The sequence below is a fragment of the Emys orbicularis genome, chromosome 11 (assembly GCF_028017835.1).
Source record: "Emys orbicularis isolate rEmyOrb1 chromosome 11, rEmyOrb1.hap1, whole genome shotgun sequence".
NCBI classification, from domain to species: Eukaryota; Metazoa; Chordata; order Testudines; family Emydidae; genus Emys; species Emys orbicularis.
The window spans coordinates 78,195,214-78,215,683 of record NC_088693.1 but is presented as its reverse complement, the minus strand read 5'-3'; the positions used below and the strand labels follow the sequence as shown (position 1 = coordinate 78,215,683).

The 20,470-nt window shown below is 44.3% G+C and overlaps 1 protein-coding gene across 1 annotated transcript in view; it reads left to right on the top strand.

The window, feature by feature from the left end:
* PCNT (pericentrin) overlaps positions 1-20,470 on the top strand; it is a 251,434-nt gene that overhangs the window by 179,849 nt on the left and 51,115 nt on the right. The window contains exons 36-40 of the mRNA XM_065413237.1: positions 6,260-6,430; positions 10,370-11,503; positions 13,789-13,950; positions 16,577-17,137; positions 19,147-19,249. Coding sequence (XP_065269309.1) covers positions 6,260-6,430; positions 10,370-11,503; positions 13,789-13,950; positions 16,577-17,137; positions 19,147-19,249 — 2,131 coding nt within the window. The remainder of the gene's footprint in view (positions 1-6,259; positions 6,431-10,369; positions 11,504-13,788; positions 13,951-16,576; positions 17,138-19,146; positions 19,250-20,470) is intronic.

Below are 20,470 nucleotides of genomic sequence, written 5' to 3'. Positions count from 1 at the left end.
CGGCTCCGGCAAAACCGAAGTTCAAGCCGCAGCAGACTCCGACCCCGGCCGCCCTCCCGAAGTACGAGGCCGCCCATAAGAAGCAACGGGACTATAAGAGACGCCCTCACAGGCAGTCTCAGCCTGCCCCCGAGCCTGGACCCTCCAAGGGCAAGCAGGCGGGGAAAAGGCGATTTTGACGGGATGCTCGGGGGCAACCTGCCAGTCCTCATCAGAGATCCAACCCCAATAAAGCTTCCCTTCTCCAACCGGTTGTGTGCTTTCCTTCCAGAATGGTCTCAGCTCACTTTGGACCGATGGGTCCTCAACACCATCTCCTGGGGTTACACCCTCCAGTTTACCTCCTCCCCACCCAACCACCCCCCGCCCCCGTCCTCCTGGGGGACCCCTCGCACGAAGCTCTGCTCGAGCAGGAGGTGGGGTGGCTCCTAGGACTAGGAGCGATAGAGGCGGTGCCTGAGGAGTTCATGGGCAAGGGGTACTACTCCTGTTATTTCCTTATCCCGAAGGCCAAAGAGGGTCTCAGGCCCATACTGGACCTATGGGGTCTGAACCAGTACATGGTGAAGCTCAAGTTCCGCATGGTCTCCCTGGCCTCCACCATCCCCTCCCTGGATCCCGGGGACTGGTACCCTGCCCTCGATCTACAGGACGCGTACTTTCACATCCACATATTCAAGGGGCACAGGCGCTTCCTCCATTTTGTTGTGGGACAGAATCATTACCAATTTACGGTCCTCCCGTTTGGGCTGTCCACTGCCCCCAGAGTGTTTACAAAATGCATGTTGGTGGTAGCGGCCTACCTCAGACGGCGGGGATACAGATATTTCCCTATCTGGACGATTGGCTTGTCAAGGGCACCTCCCGGTCGCAGGTGAGGGATCATGTGGCACTCCTCCTGTCCACGTGCACCGTCTTGGGCCTATTGGTAAACAACACCAAGTCCACGTTAGTCCCGGTCCAACGCATAGAGTTTATCGGGGCGCTCCTGGGTGCATGTCGGCCAGGGCCTCCCTCCCGCCAGACAGGTTTGAGACTCTGAAAGGTCTCATCGACTCGGTCACAAGGTTCCTGGTGACAACAGCCAGGGTTTGCCTGCAGCTCTTGGGTCATATGTCGGCGTGCACGTACGTGGTCTGTCATGCCAGACTCAGGATGAGGCCCCTCCAGCTCTGGTTGGCCTTGAATTTCTCCCAGGCCACGGACAGGATGGACAAGGTCGTCACCGTGCCGGACACTGTGATTACCTCCCTGTGATGGTGGTCCACCCCGAACAACATGCTCCAAGGGGTCCCGTTCAGGGACAGGGCTCCGTCGCTGGAGCTGGTGTCCGATGCGTCAGACCTGGGTTGCGGGGCCCATGTGGGGAGCTTTCAGACCCAAGGCCTGTGGTCGGCTCAGGACCTGCCCCTACCCATAAACATCAAGGAGTTCAGAGCGGTGCGGCTGGCGTGTATGGCCTTCCGCTCGCACCTGGAGTGCAAGGTAATCAGGGTCCTCACGGACAACATGGCCTCAATGTTCTATATCAACAGGCAAGGCAGGGCCCGCTCTTCTGCCCTATGCCTCGAAGCCCTCGGGCTGTGGGACTTCTGTATAGCCTACGACATCCACCTGAAGGCCTTTCACTTACCGGGCTCCCACAACGAGAGGGCGGATTGCTTGAGCAGGGACTTCTCCTCGCAACACGAGTGGTCCCTCCACCTGGAAGTGGCCCACCAGCTCTTCCGAAGGTGGGGAACTCCCCAGGTGGACCTATTCACGACTTGGCAGAACAGGCAATGCCCCCGGTTCTGCTCCGGGGGGGGCCTGGGGAGGAGCGCGGTCTCCGATGCCTTTCTCCTGTCCTGATCAGGCCGGCTTCTCTACGCCTTCCCCCTGTTCCCTCTGATCAGCAGGGTCCTGGAGAAGATAAAGTCGGACAAGGCCTGAGTCCTCCTGATTGCCCTGGCGTGGCCCAGGCAGTATTGGTGCGGGACCCTCACAGGCCTAGCGGGAGCTCCGCCGTGGCAGTTGCCACTCCGCCTGGACCTGCTCTCACAGGACCTCCATATTAACCTAGCGGCTCTTCACCTTACGGCGTGGCTGCTCAATGGTTAGGTGGAGAGGAAAGGACGAGCTCAGAACAAGTTCAGCGCGTTCTCCTCAAAAGTAGACAGCCCTCCACTCGCCGCGCTTATTTGGCGAAGTGGTCCTGGTTTTCTAGGTGGGCGGCAGACCTGGGTGTCTCCCCGGTGACCATCCCGATCCAGCTTATCCTTGATTACCTCCTCCACCTGAGGGCCCAGGGCCTGATGCCCTCGTCTGTCAAGGTGCACCTGGCAGCCATATCAGCCTTCCATCCGCCAGTGCAAGGAGACACGGTGTTTTCCCACGCTATGACTGGCCGGTTCCTTAAGGGTCTAGACCATCTTTTCCCGTATTCTAGACCCCCGGTTCCACAGTGGGACCTAAACCTGGTGTTGGCTCATCTCATGGGGCCTCCATTTGAACCACTGGCCATGTGCTCCTGGTCTCACCTCTCGTGGAAGGTGGCCTTTCTGGTTGCAATCACGTTGGGCCGGCGAGTCTCAGAGCTCAGGGCCCTGACCTCTGAGCCACCGTATACGGTCTTTCATAAGGACAAGGTCCAGCTCCGCCCACACCCCGCGTTCCTCCCAAAGGTGGTCTCTGCCTACCACATGGGTCAGGACATTTTTCTACCGGTCCTCTGCCCCAAGCCTCACGCATCCAGTGAGGAACGCCGCCTCCACATGCTCGATGTGCGGCGGGCTCTGGCTTTCTACCTAGAGTGGACTAAGCCGTTCAGAAAGTCCTCGCGACTGTTTGTCGCCTTGGCTGAGTGCTCGAGGGGCCAGCCGATTTCCACTCAGCGGCTTTCCAATTGGATCACTTTGTGCATCCGTTCCTGTTATGAGCTGGCGGGCGTTCCCCTACCGCCTATTGTGAGGGCACACTCGACCTGAACACAGGCCTCATCGGCTGCCGTTGTGGCCCACGTCCCCATCCAGGACGTTTATAGGGCCGCCACGTGGTCGTCGGTTCACACGTTCACCTCACACTATGCGATCGTCTCCCAAACCAGGGATGACGCCGGGTTTGGCAAAGCTGTCCTCCGTCCTGGGAACTTGTGAACTCCTACCCACCTCCAACAGATATAGCTTGGAATACACATGAGCAATCACTCGAAGAAGAAAAGACAGTTACCTTTTCTGTAACTGGTGTTCTTCGAGATGTGTTGCTCATGTCTATTCCACATCCCACCCTCCTTCCCCTCTGACGGAGTTGTCTGGCAAGAAGGAACTGAGGGTGGGGGGAGCGGATCGCCTAAGCAGGTTCTTCTCCCGACAGCACGAGTGGTCTCTACACAGGGAGGTGGCCAGGCAGCTCTTCCTAGAGTGGGGCACTCCCCAGGTGGATCTATTCGCCACCGTCCAGAATCGCCTATGCCCATGATTCTGCTCCAGGGCGGGAGAGGGTGAAGGGGCGATATCGGACGCGTTCCTAATCCCATGGTCCGGCTGCCTGTTCTACGCCTTCCCGCCCTTCCCCCTGATAGGCAGGGTCCTACAGAAGGTAAAGGCAGACGGGGCTCGGATTATCCTCATAGCCCCGGATTGGGCCCGTCAACATTGGTACGGGACCCTCCTGCAGCTTTTAGTGGCCCCCCCGCACAAGCTGCCGCTTCAACCGGACCTCCTCTCCCAGGAGGGAGGATGGTCTCCTCCACCCCAACCTGGCCGCGCTCCATTTGACAGCGTGGCTGCTCCGTGGTTGAATGAGGAGGAAGGGAGATGTTCTGAGGATGTTAGACAAGTCCTGCTTGAGAGCAGGAAACCGTCCACACGTCGAACCTACCTGGCCAAATGATATCAGTTCTCCAGGTGGACCAGGGAGAGGGGTTCTTCCCCCTTCCTCCGCATCTATCCAGCTCATCCTCGATTACCTCCTGTCCCTTAGGACCCAAGGGCTGGCGCCCTCCTCGGTCAGGGTGCACCTGGCAGCCATTTCGGCTTTCCAGCCCCTGGTGCAGGACCACTTGGTGTTTTCACACCACGTGACCTCCCGGTTCCTAAAAGGGCTGGATCGGGCATTCCCTTATGCTAGACCCCCGGTCCCGCTCTGGGACCTGAACCTAGTGCTCTCCCGCCTCACAGGGCCCCCCTTCGAGCCCTTGGCCACGTGTTTTTGGTCCCACTTATCGTGTAAAGTGGCATTCCTGGTAGCAATCACCTCAGCCCGCTGGGTCTCGGAGCTTAGGGCCCTGACCTCTGAACCCCCGTATATGGTCTTCCATAGGGATAAGGTCCAGCTCCGCCCTCACCCAGCTTTTCTGCCGAAGGTAGTCTCGGCTTTTCACATGGATCAGGACATTTTCCTCCTGGTCCTCTGTCCTAAGCCCCATTCCTCCAATGAGGAACGGCGCCTGCACATGCTAGATGTGCGCAGAGCGCTGGCTTTTTACTTAGACCGAACCAGGACGTTCCGAAAATCCCCTCAGCTTTTCATTGCTTCGGCCGAGCGCATGAGGGGGAGACTGGTCTCCACCCAGCGGATCTCCCACTGGATCACCTCGTGCATACGCACTTGTTACGACTTGGCAGGGGTTCCCCCGCCTCCTATAGTGAAGGCTCATTCGACAAGGGCTCAGGCCTCGTCCACTGCCTACACGGCTCATGTCCCTATTCAGGACATCTGCAGGACTGCTACTTGGTCCTCTGTCCATACCTATTCATCGCACTATGTGATCGTCTCCCAAACGCGGGATGACGCCGGGTTTGGCAGGGTGGTTCTCTGCCCTGGTAACCCTTAAACTCCTACCCACCTCCATCAGGTATAGCTTGGAATCACCTACTGTGGAATACACATGAGCAATCACTCGAAGAAGAAAGGACAGTTACCTGTTCCGTAACTGGCGTTCTTCGAGATGTGTTGCTCAGGTGTATTCCACATCCCGCCCTCCTTCCCCTCTGTCGGAGTTGTCTGGCAAGAAGGAACTGAGGGTGGGGGGGAGCACACAGCCCCCTTTATAGTGTGATATAGAGGCGCCACTCCCGGGGTCGCAGCGGGGCTCCCCCACTACGGGTACTGCTAAGGGAAAAACTTCTGGCACCGGTGCATGTGGCAAGCATGCACACCTATTGTGGAATACACCTGAGCAACACATCTCGAAGAACGCCAGTTACGGAACAGGTAACTGTCCTTTACTTGTTCCCTTAATATAAGATTGGTCCTGCTTGAGCAGGGGGTTGGACTAGATGACCTCCTGAGGTCCCTTCCAACCTTGATATTCTATGCTTCTATGATTCTAAGAACTAGGGGCCACCAAATGAAATTAATAGGCAGCAGGTTTAAAACAAATAAAAGGAAGTTCTTCACACAGCGCACAGTCAACCTTTGGAACTCCTTGCCTGAGGAGGTTGTGAAGGCTAGGACTATCACAGGTTTTAAAAGAGAGCTAGATAAATTTATGGAGGTTAAGTCCATTAATGGCTATTAGCCAGGATGGGTAAGGAATGGTGTCCCTAGCCTCTGTTTGTCAGAGGGTGGAGATGGATGGCAGGAGAGAGATCACTTGATCATTACCTGTTAGGTTCACTCCCTCTGGGACACCTGGCATTGGCCACTGTTGGTAGACAGGATACTGGGCTGGATGGATCTTTGGTCTGACCCAGTATGGCTATTCTTATGTTCTTATGTTTACAGGACCACACTAAATATACCTTACCAGTTTGACAGCGAACCATTGATAACTATAATGCTGATTTCTTGTAAAACTGCTATAGTATTTATTAAACGGATGAAATTCTATTCTGTTCTTTAAAAAAAAATGCATTTAATGTGAGCTTTCATTTCCCGACCTGTACAGCCATGTTAAATAAATATTCCACATTATAGAATTGATCAGCAGTCAGTTGGGCAATTATATGGTCCAACACTTTCCCTCAAAACTGGAAAATTCAGCCTGGCAACTTAGTCCTTTGAAGTCAGGACTCAAAAATCCAATGGAAATCATAGTTAAAAAAAAAAAATCTCCTGGGAGAGAAATAGGGAGGGGAATTGGTGAAAACAGATTTATCAGTAGTAAGGGTGTAATCAAAATAGTTTAGCAGAAAGAGGCTGCCTTATAGTGTTAACTGTTTTGAGTTTGTAGGACTTAAAAATCAAATACTGACAAAAATCAGCACAGTTTTGCTTTCGTATTATAAGGGGGATGGATAGTCCTTTTATGATCCAGATTGTTTCTTTTTTCAATCAGGAGGACATAGCAAAACTCCGCATGATGCAAAGTCAGAACGTGGGTAATAGTGAATCAGCAGTTTTGCAGTTCCCACAGGCTTTGCTTGAGGAAAAGAATCAAGAAATTGATCATTTGAATGAGCAGATTGAGAGACTCCAGCGTGAACTGGATGGTGCCACGGACAATAAGGTGAGAATGTTTTTGAGATACTGGTTGCTTAATATGGGGGAACAGTGGTATTACAGTGTGAGTGTGTGTGGTATTACAGGTGGAATAGATCTGATGTTTTGCCTCAAGAAAATAGATTACCATGTGAGTAGTGTTACTGGCTTCAGGAGAAACAGTTTCCCATATTGAGTCACTTCCTTAGGGAATGGCTAGTGCTACAAAGGGAGCCTTAAAATAAGCAAAGAGCCTATAGCCTGTTGCACTGTGCTGTGCACAGGAGTGGGAGAACTCCTTTCTGGTCCCTACCAGGGATTAGCCTGAACTCTGAAACATGAGATTTGATTATTTTTATTACCTTGGTTTGTGTAACTACAGACGTTAGTATCCACACAATTATCAAATTGGAAAAACACCAAGGCACAATATTCACGTTCATGACCTCCAGTACTCGTCAGTCCCACTATGTGATTATAAATGGGGTAAAGAAACATTTCCTTTTGTTGATTTCTAACTTACTGCCCTTTTAATTTTGTGTTCTCTTGTTATGTACTGTCAAGTGGGGTAAAAAAACAGATGTGCCTTTAATTTCCAGGGCAGGAATTCCTGATTTTATCAATCAATTATGTAAATCCCACCATAAGTCTAACCACTTGTGTTATGTCATCCTTCTCTGGTCATTTCCTGTCTTTGGTGAAGTTTTTTGTGTGCCATATGCAGTAACACAACTACAAAATAGGCAAGACCACATTTAGGAAGGGTCATTTATAAGGATCCTTTGTGAGACTGGGTGGAAGTGGGGATTTGCTATTGTGGATATTTTGTTTTGTTTGATTGACAAGCTGCTTTTGAGAGGGACCTGCTGCTGCTTTTATTTATTGTCATGGGTTGTATTTAATGGGTGTCAGTCTGGGCTGGGTGTCTCTTAAAATATTAAATCAAAATAAATAAAGTAAAGAATAAAGTAAAGAAATAATATTTACTCTGCCCTATAGCCTAACCGTTTTGCGTGTAGTTCAAAATTTGCCCCCTTTCAGCCTAATCTGCCCTCTGTAAGGGAACATGGTGGCATTGCCTAACACAGTGGGGTCCTGATCTCCAGCCAGCGCCTCTAGGTGCTACGATAATAGAAATGATAAATAATAGTTTATAGAATAATTTCTTTAAGGATAACAAACTTAATCGTACAGTACTAATTACAGTATAATTCTAGTTTATCCAAATTCCCTTTATCCAAAAATCCTAGGTATCCAAATACATAGTGTCCCCCCATGTCTCCCTATGTTAATCATATGCTAATAACTTCTCAATTCTTAGCACCTGTTAGCGCTATGTATTCATATGGTGGGTTCTGAGCAGTTAGTGAGACCTGATCCTGATTCAGCTACAACAGCAGCTTTGAAGGACAATGTTGGGGGGGGGGGGGGGGGGGAACTGTGTTAGAATCATAGAATATTAGGGTTGGAAGAGACCTCAGGAGGTCATCCAGTCCAGCCCCCTGCTCAAAGCAGGATCAACACCAACTAAATCATTTCAGCAAAGGCTTTGTCAAACCGGGCCTTAAAAACCTCTAAAGATGGAGATTCTACCACCTTCCTAGATAATCCATTCCAGTGCTTCACCACCCTCCTAGTGAAATAGTGTTTCCTAATATCCAACCGAGACGTCTCCCACTGCAACTTGAGACGATTGCTTCTTGTTCTGTCATCTGCCACCACTGAGAACAGCCGAGCTGCATCCTCTTTGGAACCCCCCTTCAGGTAGTTGAAGGCTGCTATCAAATCTCCCCTCTCTTCTCTTCTGCAGACTAAATAACCCCAGTTGCCTCAGCCTCTCCTCGTAAATCATATGCCTCAGCCCCCTAATCATTTTTCTTGCCCTCTGCTGGACTTACTCCAATTTGTCCACATCCCTTCTGTAGTGGGGGGACCAAAACTGGACGCAGTACTCTGGATGTGGCTTCACCAGTGCCAAATAGAGGGGAATAATCACTTCCCTCGATCTGTTGGCAGTGCTCCTACTAATACAGCCCAATATGCCGTTGGGCCTTCTTGACAACGAGGGCACACTGCTGACTTGTATCCAGCTTCAGGTCCACTGTGATCCCCAGGTCCTTTTCTGCAGAACTGCTGCTTAGCCAGTCAGTCCCCAGCCTGTAGCGGTGCATGGGATTCTTCCGTCCTAAATGCAGGACTCTGCACTTGTCCTTTCTGAACTTCATCAGATTTCTTTGGCCCAATCCTCCAATTTGTCTAGGTCACTCGGGACCCTATCCCTACCCTCCAGCGTATCTACCTCTCCCCCCAGTTTAGTGTCATCTGTGAACTAGCTGAGGGTGCAATTAATCCCATCATTGATAAACTGTTGTGAAACTGCATCTCAAAATAGCACTTCCTTTTAGCCAATCACTCAGTTATCCAAAACTTTTGGATGTCCCTCAGGCCATTTGGATAAATGAGAGCATACCCAATGAAACTCATTCACTCATCTTGCTAACTAGGTTCCCAATATTATCATAAGACCAAAGTTGTGAGTGATTTTCTGTTTTGGAGGCTCAAAATGAGGAGCGCACACACACAAACATCATGTTATCAGGACATTGCTTTTTAAAATGTGTCCTAGTGTACCATTTTTTCTAGATAATAGTGGGGTATTTAAAGGTGAACTGAACTCTAATCACTTCAGCTAATGAATTATGAATAGTTAGCTGCCATTTTACCAGGTTGCTGACATAGACCCATGTATTTCTTCCTTTTATTTCAAAGGAAAATATGTGAAAATCTCTGCAGCTCAGGTTGTTGCATAGCTCCAACCCATCACAGAGGTGTGGGCATGGCTAGGTGAACATGACCACCAAAACCTGTAATGGGACAAGACCCATGGGAAAACTCATACCCCCCTGGATGTCAACCTTAACAAAGAGATCACTCCCCTTCTTCCTCCACCCCAGGTCCCTATGCTACTGTTAATACAGCTTGCCACGTCTTCTCAATAATCTGGAAAAACCTGCAGTAGAGTGTAATTGTTGCATAGAAGGTTGCATTATGACTTGTGCTGCTTTGAGAAAATGGTTCATTAAACAGTTGTTCCCTTTCCCCTTTCCCCTTAATGCCCCCCTGACAAAAATATCCTGGTAGTACCGAGTTCAGCTTTTGATTTTAAGCTGTAGTAGAGTGTGGGGTGGCTACATGGAGGTGTTTAGGGAGTAGCTTCCCCTCCCAAATGTGGGTTTCTCAGTTTTGCTATGATTTGTACCCTCTCTCTTATGGCATATGCTGCTCAGAGGAGAAGCTGCTTAATTCTTAGTCTTGGAGTTAAGCATTTGTTGAAAATACATGTATTTTCATTAAATTTTTAAAAATCAAATGTAACAAAAACCCCTTTCAAAACACTACTGAGTAGTATGTAATTATATAGTATACGTTATGTGGGTATGCTAATACTTAAAATAAATATTTAGCTATTCAAAGTCCATCTTTTTCAGCTGCGAGAAGGGGAAGGAAAATTGAACGTCTAAAGTGAGCACACTAATAATTAAGCTATTGTGAAAGATTTCATTTTGGGGCGACAGGATGGGGTTGTCCTTGCAAGTCAGGTTGATGGACAGCATTCTTTGGGGAAACTGAGAGGTCCCACTCTTTCCAGCTGTGAGAGGGAGGGACGTGGATGTACTGGCCTTCTCACCAGGAAACTATCTCTGGACTGTGCTTGGGAATGGGGGCGTTTTCCATGTCTGTTAATGAGGTTAGTGTTTTAGCTATAAGGCTCAAGGTAAGGTTTTCAAACCTTGCCCTTATTAAATCTGTATTATTGACTGGCTGCTTTGAAGATGTGGTTCTTCTAGTAACTGAAATTGCACATATGTTGTTTTGGTAAATGAACTTTTAAGTGGTGGGAATTCTGATACTTCAACAGAAGTAACTCTGTGTACCATTGGCATTTCAGTCTTGTTCTTTCTCTCAGGTTGTGGAAAACGGAAAATCTGAAATCGATGAACTCAGGTTACTCGTCGAGCACCTTCGTGGTGACCAGGAAAGACTGCATAGGGATAAAGCAGAAGAGGTAGAGCAGCTTCATGGAGTAATTGAGAAGCTTCAAAAGGAGCTGGTACAACTTGGACCCATGTGTCATGAAGTTAGTGACAGCCAAGATAACCGTAACGTGCTTAGGTTGGAGGAGCAGGTAGAGAATCTTCAGAATGAATTGAAGAAAGGATCACTAGATTTTCAGGAGCATTCAGATAAGAATAAGAAAACTGTATTGTTACATTCCAAACTGAAGGAGCTTCAGGAAGAATTAGAACTTGTCTCAACTGCTAGAGAAGCCCTGCAGCAGCTGCTTGAAGAGAAGGAATCTCAGTTTAAAATGGAGGTGGAAATTTTAGAGCAAAATCTTCAAAATGTACAGGAGTCTTCAAGGCAGCACTTGGCAGAGTTAACATCCCTAAGAATACAGTATGATGCATTTCAGGAGGAGTACAGCCTTCTAAGAACACACCACTCTCAGAGAGATGGTGAAATGGGGATCATGTCCTCTCGCATTCAAGAGCTTGAAGATACACTGAGAGCAAGAGAAGCAACTCTTTTAGAGAGCGATCTGCAGATTAAGACAGTAGCAGAGCAGAGAGTAGTGGATGCAGCTGAATTACAGCACCTAGCAGAAAAGATTGCAAGACTTGAAGATGAACTGTTAAAAAAGGATCTGCATCAGAAAACTGAGGCTGAAGAAGTTCAAACCCTTCAATCGGAAGTCTCCAGGCTTGATTTCAAGGTTCAAACACTGAATCAGAAAGAAGTAGTTTACCAGAGAGAAATAGATGAACTTCAAGCAAATTCTATAAAATTGAAAGATCAGATCCAGGAGTTTTTGAAAGAACTCCAAGCCCTGCGCTCTGAAAGAGATGACCTTTATTCACAGCTGGAATCCTACAAGGAAAAGAATCAAAGTAATGATCAAGAAGCTAAACTTCATAAACTGGTCTTAAAACAAGAAAGAGAGGTTCCAGTTCATACAAATGGAATGGAGAAATTGAGAGAAGAGAGAGGAGCAAATGTTGATCAGTCATTTGCAGCTTCAGTTTCCCAAAGTGATAAATTGGTATGCATTATTTTTTTAACAACATTTTTTAAATGTTGAAGAGTTAAGTCAGCTCTGATGTAGTACATTTTGTATTTATCTCTCTGGGTAAGTTTAAAAGAGATTTATTGTCTGATCTTATTAACTTGTAAAGTTAGAAACTTTATTCTAACACTGGGCACTAACTAGTATTAAATTCACTGGTGTGGTGATGCTAGTGCAACTGTTGGCTGTCACTGCATAAAACGTGTAGATTGAGGTATTTGGTGCTTTCACTAAGGATAAAATTTACAATGGTGGTAGATTTCCTCCACCATTCTGGATTTTAAGAAAGGGTGAAGGTAAATGTCATGAGCACAAATAGTGTCAACCTAGATAAGCTAAGGAAATCAACATTGATAAACGAACACTTGTTTTCTGGTAGTCTTGGAGAACTACTTAAAAACACATTTTTGGTAGCTCACCTCTAAAATTTGACACAGCTGAAAAATTGTGAGGACACTTATCACCAAGGTTCCCTTTTCCTCCCTCTGTGTAGAATCAGTTGATCAGAGAAGATCATTTGATCTCAGTTAATTTCATTAGATGCCCTAACCTGGAGAGCACTTCTCTGGAGCATATTCTGCTTTGCCCTGCAGGTGCCAGTTATGCACACATTTGCTGCCTGGTTAAGGCTTCTCTAAGGTGGTGGAATAGAGCAAAGAGTGCTTTGTGGTATCAGGAGTATGCATAGCAAACCTGCTCTGGTTAAGCACTCTTGGAGGAAGAGCGATTGGGTGTATGACTGCACATATGGGGTGGAAACCTTTCTGTGATTTAGGATGCCCACTTCAAAAGAACTATACTCATATAAAAGTCCAGAGTTGTTCATTCACACCATATTACTTGTGCCTAGCCAGATTGGCAGGAAAGTGGCTTTTTTAGACCAGATACCAATTATGCTACATGGATTAGGCAAAACGCTTCTCTGCATTATTACAGTCTCTACAATGTCCTATTCAGAGCAAAATAACTGACCATTAATTACAGTCTTACTGATATAAAACATGCATGCACACCTGTCATGATGTCATAAAACATTATAGTTACATCATACTACTTTCACATGCTACTTCACGGTGCAAACATCACAACTGTGTGTAGCTCATGATAGGTTGAGAAATGACTCTAACATTTGGAGTGATTTCACTAGTTAAGCTTTTGTAGCTTATCACTGAGGTAGCAATAGTGAATTTACTTAGACTTCACTGATGTTGCGTTCCTGTTTTCTTCAGGTACACATTGGACATGACAAATACTAATACTGCCTACAATCACTTACATATATGTTGTTCCTCTGTAGATGTGTGCTTCTGTACACTGGGTCTGCACCTGCTTAAGTGGTTATATAGAAAGTATTAATCCTTAAGCAAAGCAAATGTTTTTATAATTATTTGTATTACAGTAGTTAGAGACCCTAATGGAGATCAGTACCCCATTGTGCTACACACTGTACTGGCACATGGTATGATTGTTGTAAAGGACTTACTGTGCGAATAGATGAGAGACAGAGGTTGGGAGGGAAAACAGAGGCACAGCGAGGGGAAGTGACCTTACAGAGGGTCACACAGCAGATTAGTGGCAGAGCCACGATGAAAATCCAGGTGTCTGAGCTCAGTCTGTTGCCCTAAGCACTAGACCACACGGCCTGTCCAGATGTTGCATTTGCTCAGCTTCTTAAAACATTAAAGAGGGTGACTGTTTTATATACAGCCATGCTTAGAACATATGCTTTATACTTCTCCTCAGACCTGTCTTGTAATGAGTCATATAATAAATAGCAAACATATTCTGTTGGCATCAACGTTAAGGAAGGCAGTGTTGATACTGCTATCCTGAAATAGGAATAGAATTATTTGATCTCAAATTGTGATTGGTTAATGTTACTAGAAGCTCAAATTGCTGATGGTATACAGTGCTAATACTAAATACGCACCTGGATTTATAAGCAGAACCACACAGGTTGTGCTGAAGATCGTGTGGTGAAATCCTCCCCTAGTGTGTGAAGTGCATCTGTCCTCATTCTCTGCCTTCTGTAGAATAAACATATACAATAATAACTTGAAACACATTTTTGTTTAAACCCCATAAGTTATCAACACTTTTATAGAAACATTGTTGCTTATGGGAGTTTACTCTTTTTAAATGACAATTATTGTAGTTGCTGCTTGGATAGGAATTCCAAAACTGACCGAAAATAAAGTCCACCAATGTCGAAATGGCTCACTTTTTAAAAGAGCAACCAACAATTGTTTTTTCTTTTACAGATTCTAGTACAGTTAGAGGCAACAAACACTTCAGAAAACCACAAAGATCTAATCACAAAGATGACATTGCATCAGGAAGAACTTAAGTCTGAATTAGCCTGTGTGAAAAAGGAATTAGAATTAAGTGAAGAACAGACTGGTAAAATACTGGAGGACATAAAGGTATGTTGGAATAGTAATGGGGTGAAAGGGACTGAGAGCTAATTTGGCACATTTTTCATGATTGCCAATTTTCTCCAATTGTTAATATTAAAGTGGTTTCAAAGAGAATCTTTGAGTCCTGGTTATTAAAGCAAAGGCTTCAGATAGAAATAAGATCCAAATGTCAGTGTTGGAAGTGAGATCTGTAGAATCTCAGATCATAAAGGCTGAAGTACTGTTCATATGTCCACAAGTTGTCTGTATTCTTCATGTTAACGCCTTTTGTATATTATTTTATATATCCTTTAGTACTTTATTCATAATTGTAGTATTTTAAGAAGCTACTATTATAAATATAGAAGGCTAGAAAGATGATGGGTCAGATTCAGTATGACACTAGAAGATTCAGTTCTACTGACTCAGGAAGCTGTTGAGAAATCATCCAGTAGGTTACTAGCCAGAATACTTAACTTCCTTGCCATTGCTTGACGTACATGTACTGTGTGTTCATGTGGTTGGTAAGAGGTGTGTAAGGGTCTGGGAATGGCTGACATGTTATACGCTGCTATGCATGTGTTCTCTGTGGGCTACTGCAGAACTAAAATTTGGGGGCAAGGTTGGTGGGTCCACCAATATGTGGATTCACCAGTTTCTGCCACAATGTGGATGGAAGTGTCATAGACACTACTTAGCCAAGAGGCTAGATTGGCAGTTACAGAGCAGCCTGTGGGGTAGCATTGCTTCCAAACCTCAGAGGAACTCCACTGTGCACAGACTGGCTGTGCACTTGGGTGAGGATTTGAGCCTCAGGGCAGTTTCATGATAGGAGCATCGAATCATAAAAATTAGGACTAGAAGGGGCATCAAGAAGTCATCAAGTGCAGCCTGCTGTGCTGGGGCAGGACCAAGTACACTTAGACCATCCCTGATAGGTTTTTGTCCAACCTGTTCTTAAAAACCTCCAATGTGGGGGCTTCCAAAACCTCCCTTGGAAGTCTGTTGCAGAATTTAATTACTCTTATAGTTAAAAAGTTTTTCCTAATATTTAACCTAAATCTCCCTTGCTGCAGATTAAGCTGATTACTTCTTGTCCTACCTTCAGTGGACATGAAGAACAATTAATCACCGTCCGAATGTCATGTAGGAGTGTGTCAAAAGCCTTACTAAAATCAAGATCTATCATGTTTACTGCTTCTTCCCATCCACTAGGCCAGGAACCATGTCAAAGAAGGAAATTAAGTTGATTTGGCATGATTTGTTCTTGACAGATCCATGCCGGCTATTCCTTATGACCCTGTTACCCTCTAGCGGCTTACAAATTGATTGTTTTATAATTTGTTCCAGTATCTTTCCAGGTATCAAAGTTAGATTGACAGGTCTGTAATTCCCTGAGTCCTCTTTGTTTCCCTTTTTAAAGATAGGTACGAAGTTTGCCCTTGTCCAGTCCTCTGGGATCTCATCTGTCCTTCATGAATTTTCCAAGATAATTCTAATGGTGCCAAGAGTGCTTCAGCTAGCTCCTTAAGTACCCTAGGATGAATTTCATGAGGCCGTGCCAGCTTGAATACATCTTAATGTATTTAAATATTCCTTAACCTGTTCCTTCCGTATTTTGGCTTGTAGTCCTTCTGCCTTGTTGTTAATATTAATTGTGTTGAGTATCTGATCACCATTAATCTTTTTATTGAAGGCTGAAGCAAAATAGTAATTAAACACCTCAGCTTTCTTGATGTCATCAGTTATTAGCTCTCCTTCCCCGCTAAGTGGAGGACCTTGACTTTCCTTTGTCATTCTCTTGCTTGTAATGTATTTAAAGAACCTCTTCATACTGCCTTTTATGTCCCTTGCTAGGTGTAACTTATTTTGTGCCTTACCTTTTCTGGTTTTGTCCCTACATGCTTGTTCTATTCTTTCGTAAACCTTTTTAGCAATTTGTGTTTAGAAGAGCAGCCGTGTTAGTCTCTATCCACAAAAAGAACAGGAGTACTTGTTAGTCTCTAAGGTGCCACAAGTACTCCTGTTCTTTTTGTGTTTAGAAAGAGAACCCTGCATTCGTTAACCTTCCTAATGTCAAATAAATGTAATCTTCACAACTACAAGGGATCAATTTAATTTTTTTAATGAATAGTTCAGTTCTGTAGAAGTGGATGGGAAACTCCCTTCTCTCCAACAAAAGCCCTGCTTCAGTGGAGATGTCACATATACCAGTGGTAATGTGTTTTGATGTCTCTGTTTAAAAATAAAAAAACAAAAAACAACTTGGCCAGCTACTTTTCACTATACCAGTGAAACCCAAAAGGGAAGTAATTTAAAAAATTTACATCAACAGTTTACTTTACACATTGCTGTTGTGTATTGTACTAATATAATCTATATTCAATGTTTTTGTTTTACTACAGTAGCTATTCTGAAGAGTTAGATGCATTAATTTATCTTGGCTTGAAGGTAAAAGAAAGGCCAAACTGGCATGAGAAAGTATGTTGAATTATTTCTGAGTTCTTGAAATCATAGCTAGGATTAATAGCAAATTTGATATTTCATTTTAAAAGAATCTTCTCAGAAGCTGAATATTTTTTGCACTTTTGGGAACTTTTATTTGAATTCAGGAAACAGAAAATTGATGGGTATGTGTGTTGTTTCACTCTAGGAGAAAGATGCAGCTATAGCTGACTTGAAGACTCACAGCAGAAATCTAAAAACTCAGATTAAGCAACTACAAGAGACACTCCTGACTCAGGAAGCAGAGATGACAGACAAGGCCAGAGAGCTGCAAGATCTGAAAAAACACTGTCAGCAAATCTTGGAATTTCATCAAACTCCAGACTCTATGAAATGCAAGTTGAACAACCTTTCACAAAACATAGAGCATGATAAAGAGACACCCAAGGACTTTAAATGTTTAGTCATGCATATGACTTCATGGGACTCACCTGAGATTGTGAGAAAGCAGGAGACAAGCATAGAACTTCAACCAAGTCTTCACTTAACACCCTTCTCAGAAGTTGATAGTGTACACAGCACAGACTTTGAAATGAAGGACAACAAATCATCTGTCGTACAAGGAGACACCCCTGGACTGTTGGGATATCAAAGTCTGTATGCTAATACCAATGAGGAAGCAGTGGCCAGACTAGATTTAAAGTCACCAGCTTTCTCTGAAAGTACCTACTCTATCGCTGAGTACCAAAATACGGAAAAAAGGATTCTGGTAATTATCAGGGTTTTAAAAAAATATTAAATGTAAGATCCTTCCTTCCCCTCCCTCCACCAATAAGTTTTTATTGCTGGGTCATGTGCTCTGTGTGTTACCATGGAAACTAATATTGGTAAATATACATCAAGAAGCATAAATACTGTGTCATAGCAGTCATCTTTTATTTGTTCATCTCCTGGTTGCAGACAGTGAAGCATACATTAGGCTGTATTGAAACATCATTTTATCACTGCTCTCTCTCTGTAAGTGAAATTAGTTCTCTGAAAACTAAATTGAACTGTAAGCCACTCAAGGTAGACTTTCTTTCAGCCTGACTGTAGATTGGTGCTGTAATATAAATAATGGTAATAGAGTGTGGGTTTTATTTTGGAACTTCATAGTATCCTGGCAGCTTCAGAAAGTTCACAGAGATGGGATTCGGTGTGTTAGGCCTGGCAATTCAAAAGTGAAGGCCACAATAAAGTAATGTGACTGTTGGGACGAAATTCCTCTTGTAATTAATGGCAGTCAAAGAAGTGTTTACCTGTTGTCATGGGAGTCTTTAACTTACTGCAACAATTGTCTGCATGTGACTGTTTTTACTCAGTTTTTAAAAGATAGGTTTTGTTTGAGGAGTCTCTTCCCAAATTACCATGGTAATTGATTCTTTTAAAGGCAGTATTATTTATATTATAGTGGTGCCAGCAGTGTTCTAGGCTCTGTGCAATTGCATTAAAAGACAAAGACTCTGCTCTAAATAGCTTATATATTACCTGCTATATGTATTCATGCTTTCTTCTTGGAGGAGTGGTTATAATTATGTATCTACTGAGTTGTAATGTACAGAGTCTATTGGAAACTGTAGTGTGATATTGATAAACATATACTTCCCTCCCACCACTCGGTGCAGTGAAATCTCATCATAGACCCAACCCTCAATATGAGACAACCTATCACAGCCTCAGCTGCGAGTACTGCAGGAAGTTGCCTTTGGTAGAGTTTATAATTCATTATTGATAATATTACAGTAATGCCTAAAGGCTCCAACATAGATTATGGTAGGCATGCTGTACATGCACTGTCCTGAAGTGCTTATAATCTAAATAGACACGGCAGGTCAGGCAAAGGGTGGCAGAAAAGAAATATTATCCCCATTTTGCAGATGGGGAGCTGAGATACAGAAAGCCTGATCCAATGTCTATTCAAATGAGTTTGTAATAAAGATTTAATACTTAACTAAATGTATAGTAATTGAATGATAATTACACAGCAGAACATACCTTTTTGCCAGCAGAAAAATAACAGTTTTTCTTTAAATGAAAGTTTAAAATTTGGTGAATCCTGCAACAGTTCCAAAGACTTTAAATGTGAAATTTCAATTAAACATTTTACAATTTCACACATGAGATTGTCTTAGGAGTAGAGTAGCCCTGCCATTTTCTGGCCCCTGGCAGGAAGATTGTAGAACTTGCCTTGCTCTAATTGTGTTCACATAGTGAGCAGGATTTCACTAGGGTCTGATCACATCTCAGCTAATGCCCCTACTGAGTGTCATCAGAGATGATTTTTTTCAGTCACTTATAATTTCTATCATATTCTCTCTGCCTCACAAAAAGAAAGCATTTTGTTCAACATTTTGTGTAACAGGAGAGCAAAAATATCTTTTTAATATTATAGTTTCCCCAATTCTCCCATAACTGAAAGGTAGTTGAAGGGTTTCCCCCCAAATCCCCCAAAAATTCACACGTTGGCTGTGACCAAGCATAGAAAACTTCAGCCCTAAAGGGAAATTTTTACGACCATTAGAAGTACGTGAAAATGGGTGGGAGAAGCTTCCAAAGGAACTCTGTACGTAGCCTTAACTATGGCATTTACCACCATGAATGCAATAACTGATTTGACGTTTTGTAATAACGTAATCATTTAGTGGTGATTTTAAATAGTAAGGAGGGTGCAGCTGGATCCATTAGGGCCAGAAATGACTCCTGATTCTGATTCATGTTGTGTATATACATTTTTAACAGGTGAGAGATGTTGACGACTTCACTTTAACGCCATCTGATTCACAAGATGACCTACGATCAACAATGTCTGGTCTAGAGGGGGCAAGTGATGGATATGTCAGCAGTGAGTCTTAATTTCTATTAGTTAATGCATAACTCATTTTGCTTGTATGATAACTTCAGTAAGTGAGACCCAAAATCTTTGAGGTGAAGAAAATAACCTACTTCAAATATTGTGACTCTGTTTAGAAAAGGAGTTGAATACTGAATTAATGAACAATGTCTTGGTATCTTCCCATGTCGTCTTACCTTGTCTATGCTAGAAAGAGGTCAGGGTGTTTTAGCTAGTCAGAATCTAATCATGACCTTTTCCCTAGCATAGATGCAAGTTAACACTTTTCACTTTGATTCAGTTGGTTGAGACATATCCCGGGTTGATCTCAACTAGCTAAATTGAGGAAAAGGATGTGAAATTGCATTTATGGTAGGGAAAAGGTCATGATTAGGTTGGAGCTGGCTAATACACCCCGACCCAATCTTCACACTCTCTTCTAATCTAGAAACACCCTGAATGAAACTTACATTTGGTTGTTGGTTCTCCCAGACTGAAATATTTAAAATCATTTGTAGTAGTTTTGGGTTCTCAATGACTTACTTATACCAGTAAAGCAGGGGTTCCCAAACTTGGTTCGCTCAATCGCAGCCACTGAGCGCTGTGAGCGGCCATGCCTGTGGACGCTCAGGTAAACAAGCGTCTCGTGGCCCGCCAGGGGCTTACCCTGAACAAGCCGCGAACCAAGTTTGGGAACCCCTGCAGTAAAGCTTAGGGGCTTACCTATGTAAGTGTGAAAGGGGATACATTTTTATGAATTTGCCAGGGTGCCAGTTACATTTTAAAGCTGAAACCTAACAACTTAGGTTTGCCAGTTGGATAAGTGTTAATAGAATAACCCCTTTTTATTGAATCCAGGGAGTGTTAGCATACTAGTTTTACTGGTGGGTTCTTTTCAGATCAGCTTTTAACTAGCTTATTCTTAACAAAACAACAATTTATGAATTCACTCAAAACCACATTAGTATACAATCAACAGTTCACCACTGAAGTGCAGACAACAAGCAGTGTTCTAGCTGTGTATGACAACCACGATAGTTTTGCAAGCAGTTATCACAGGCTAGAGTTGAGTCTCAGCAGTTGTTATATCAAGGAACAATGCAAATTACCAAGATTTCTTATTACATTTACTTATGATCATCAATTTGCCCCTCCTAACACATGTATCGCACTTCTGAGGAAGCCCGTGTCTTTTTAGGTGCTTTAAGCGGGAGGTGATCACTCTGACTGGAT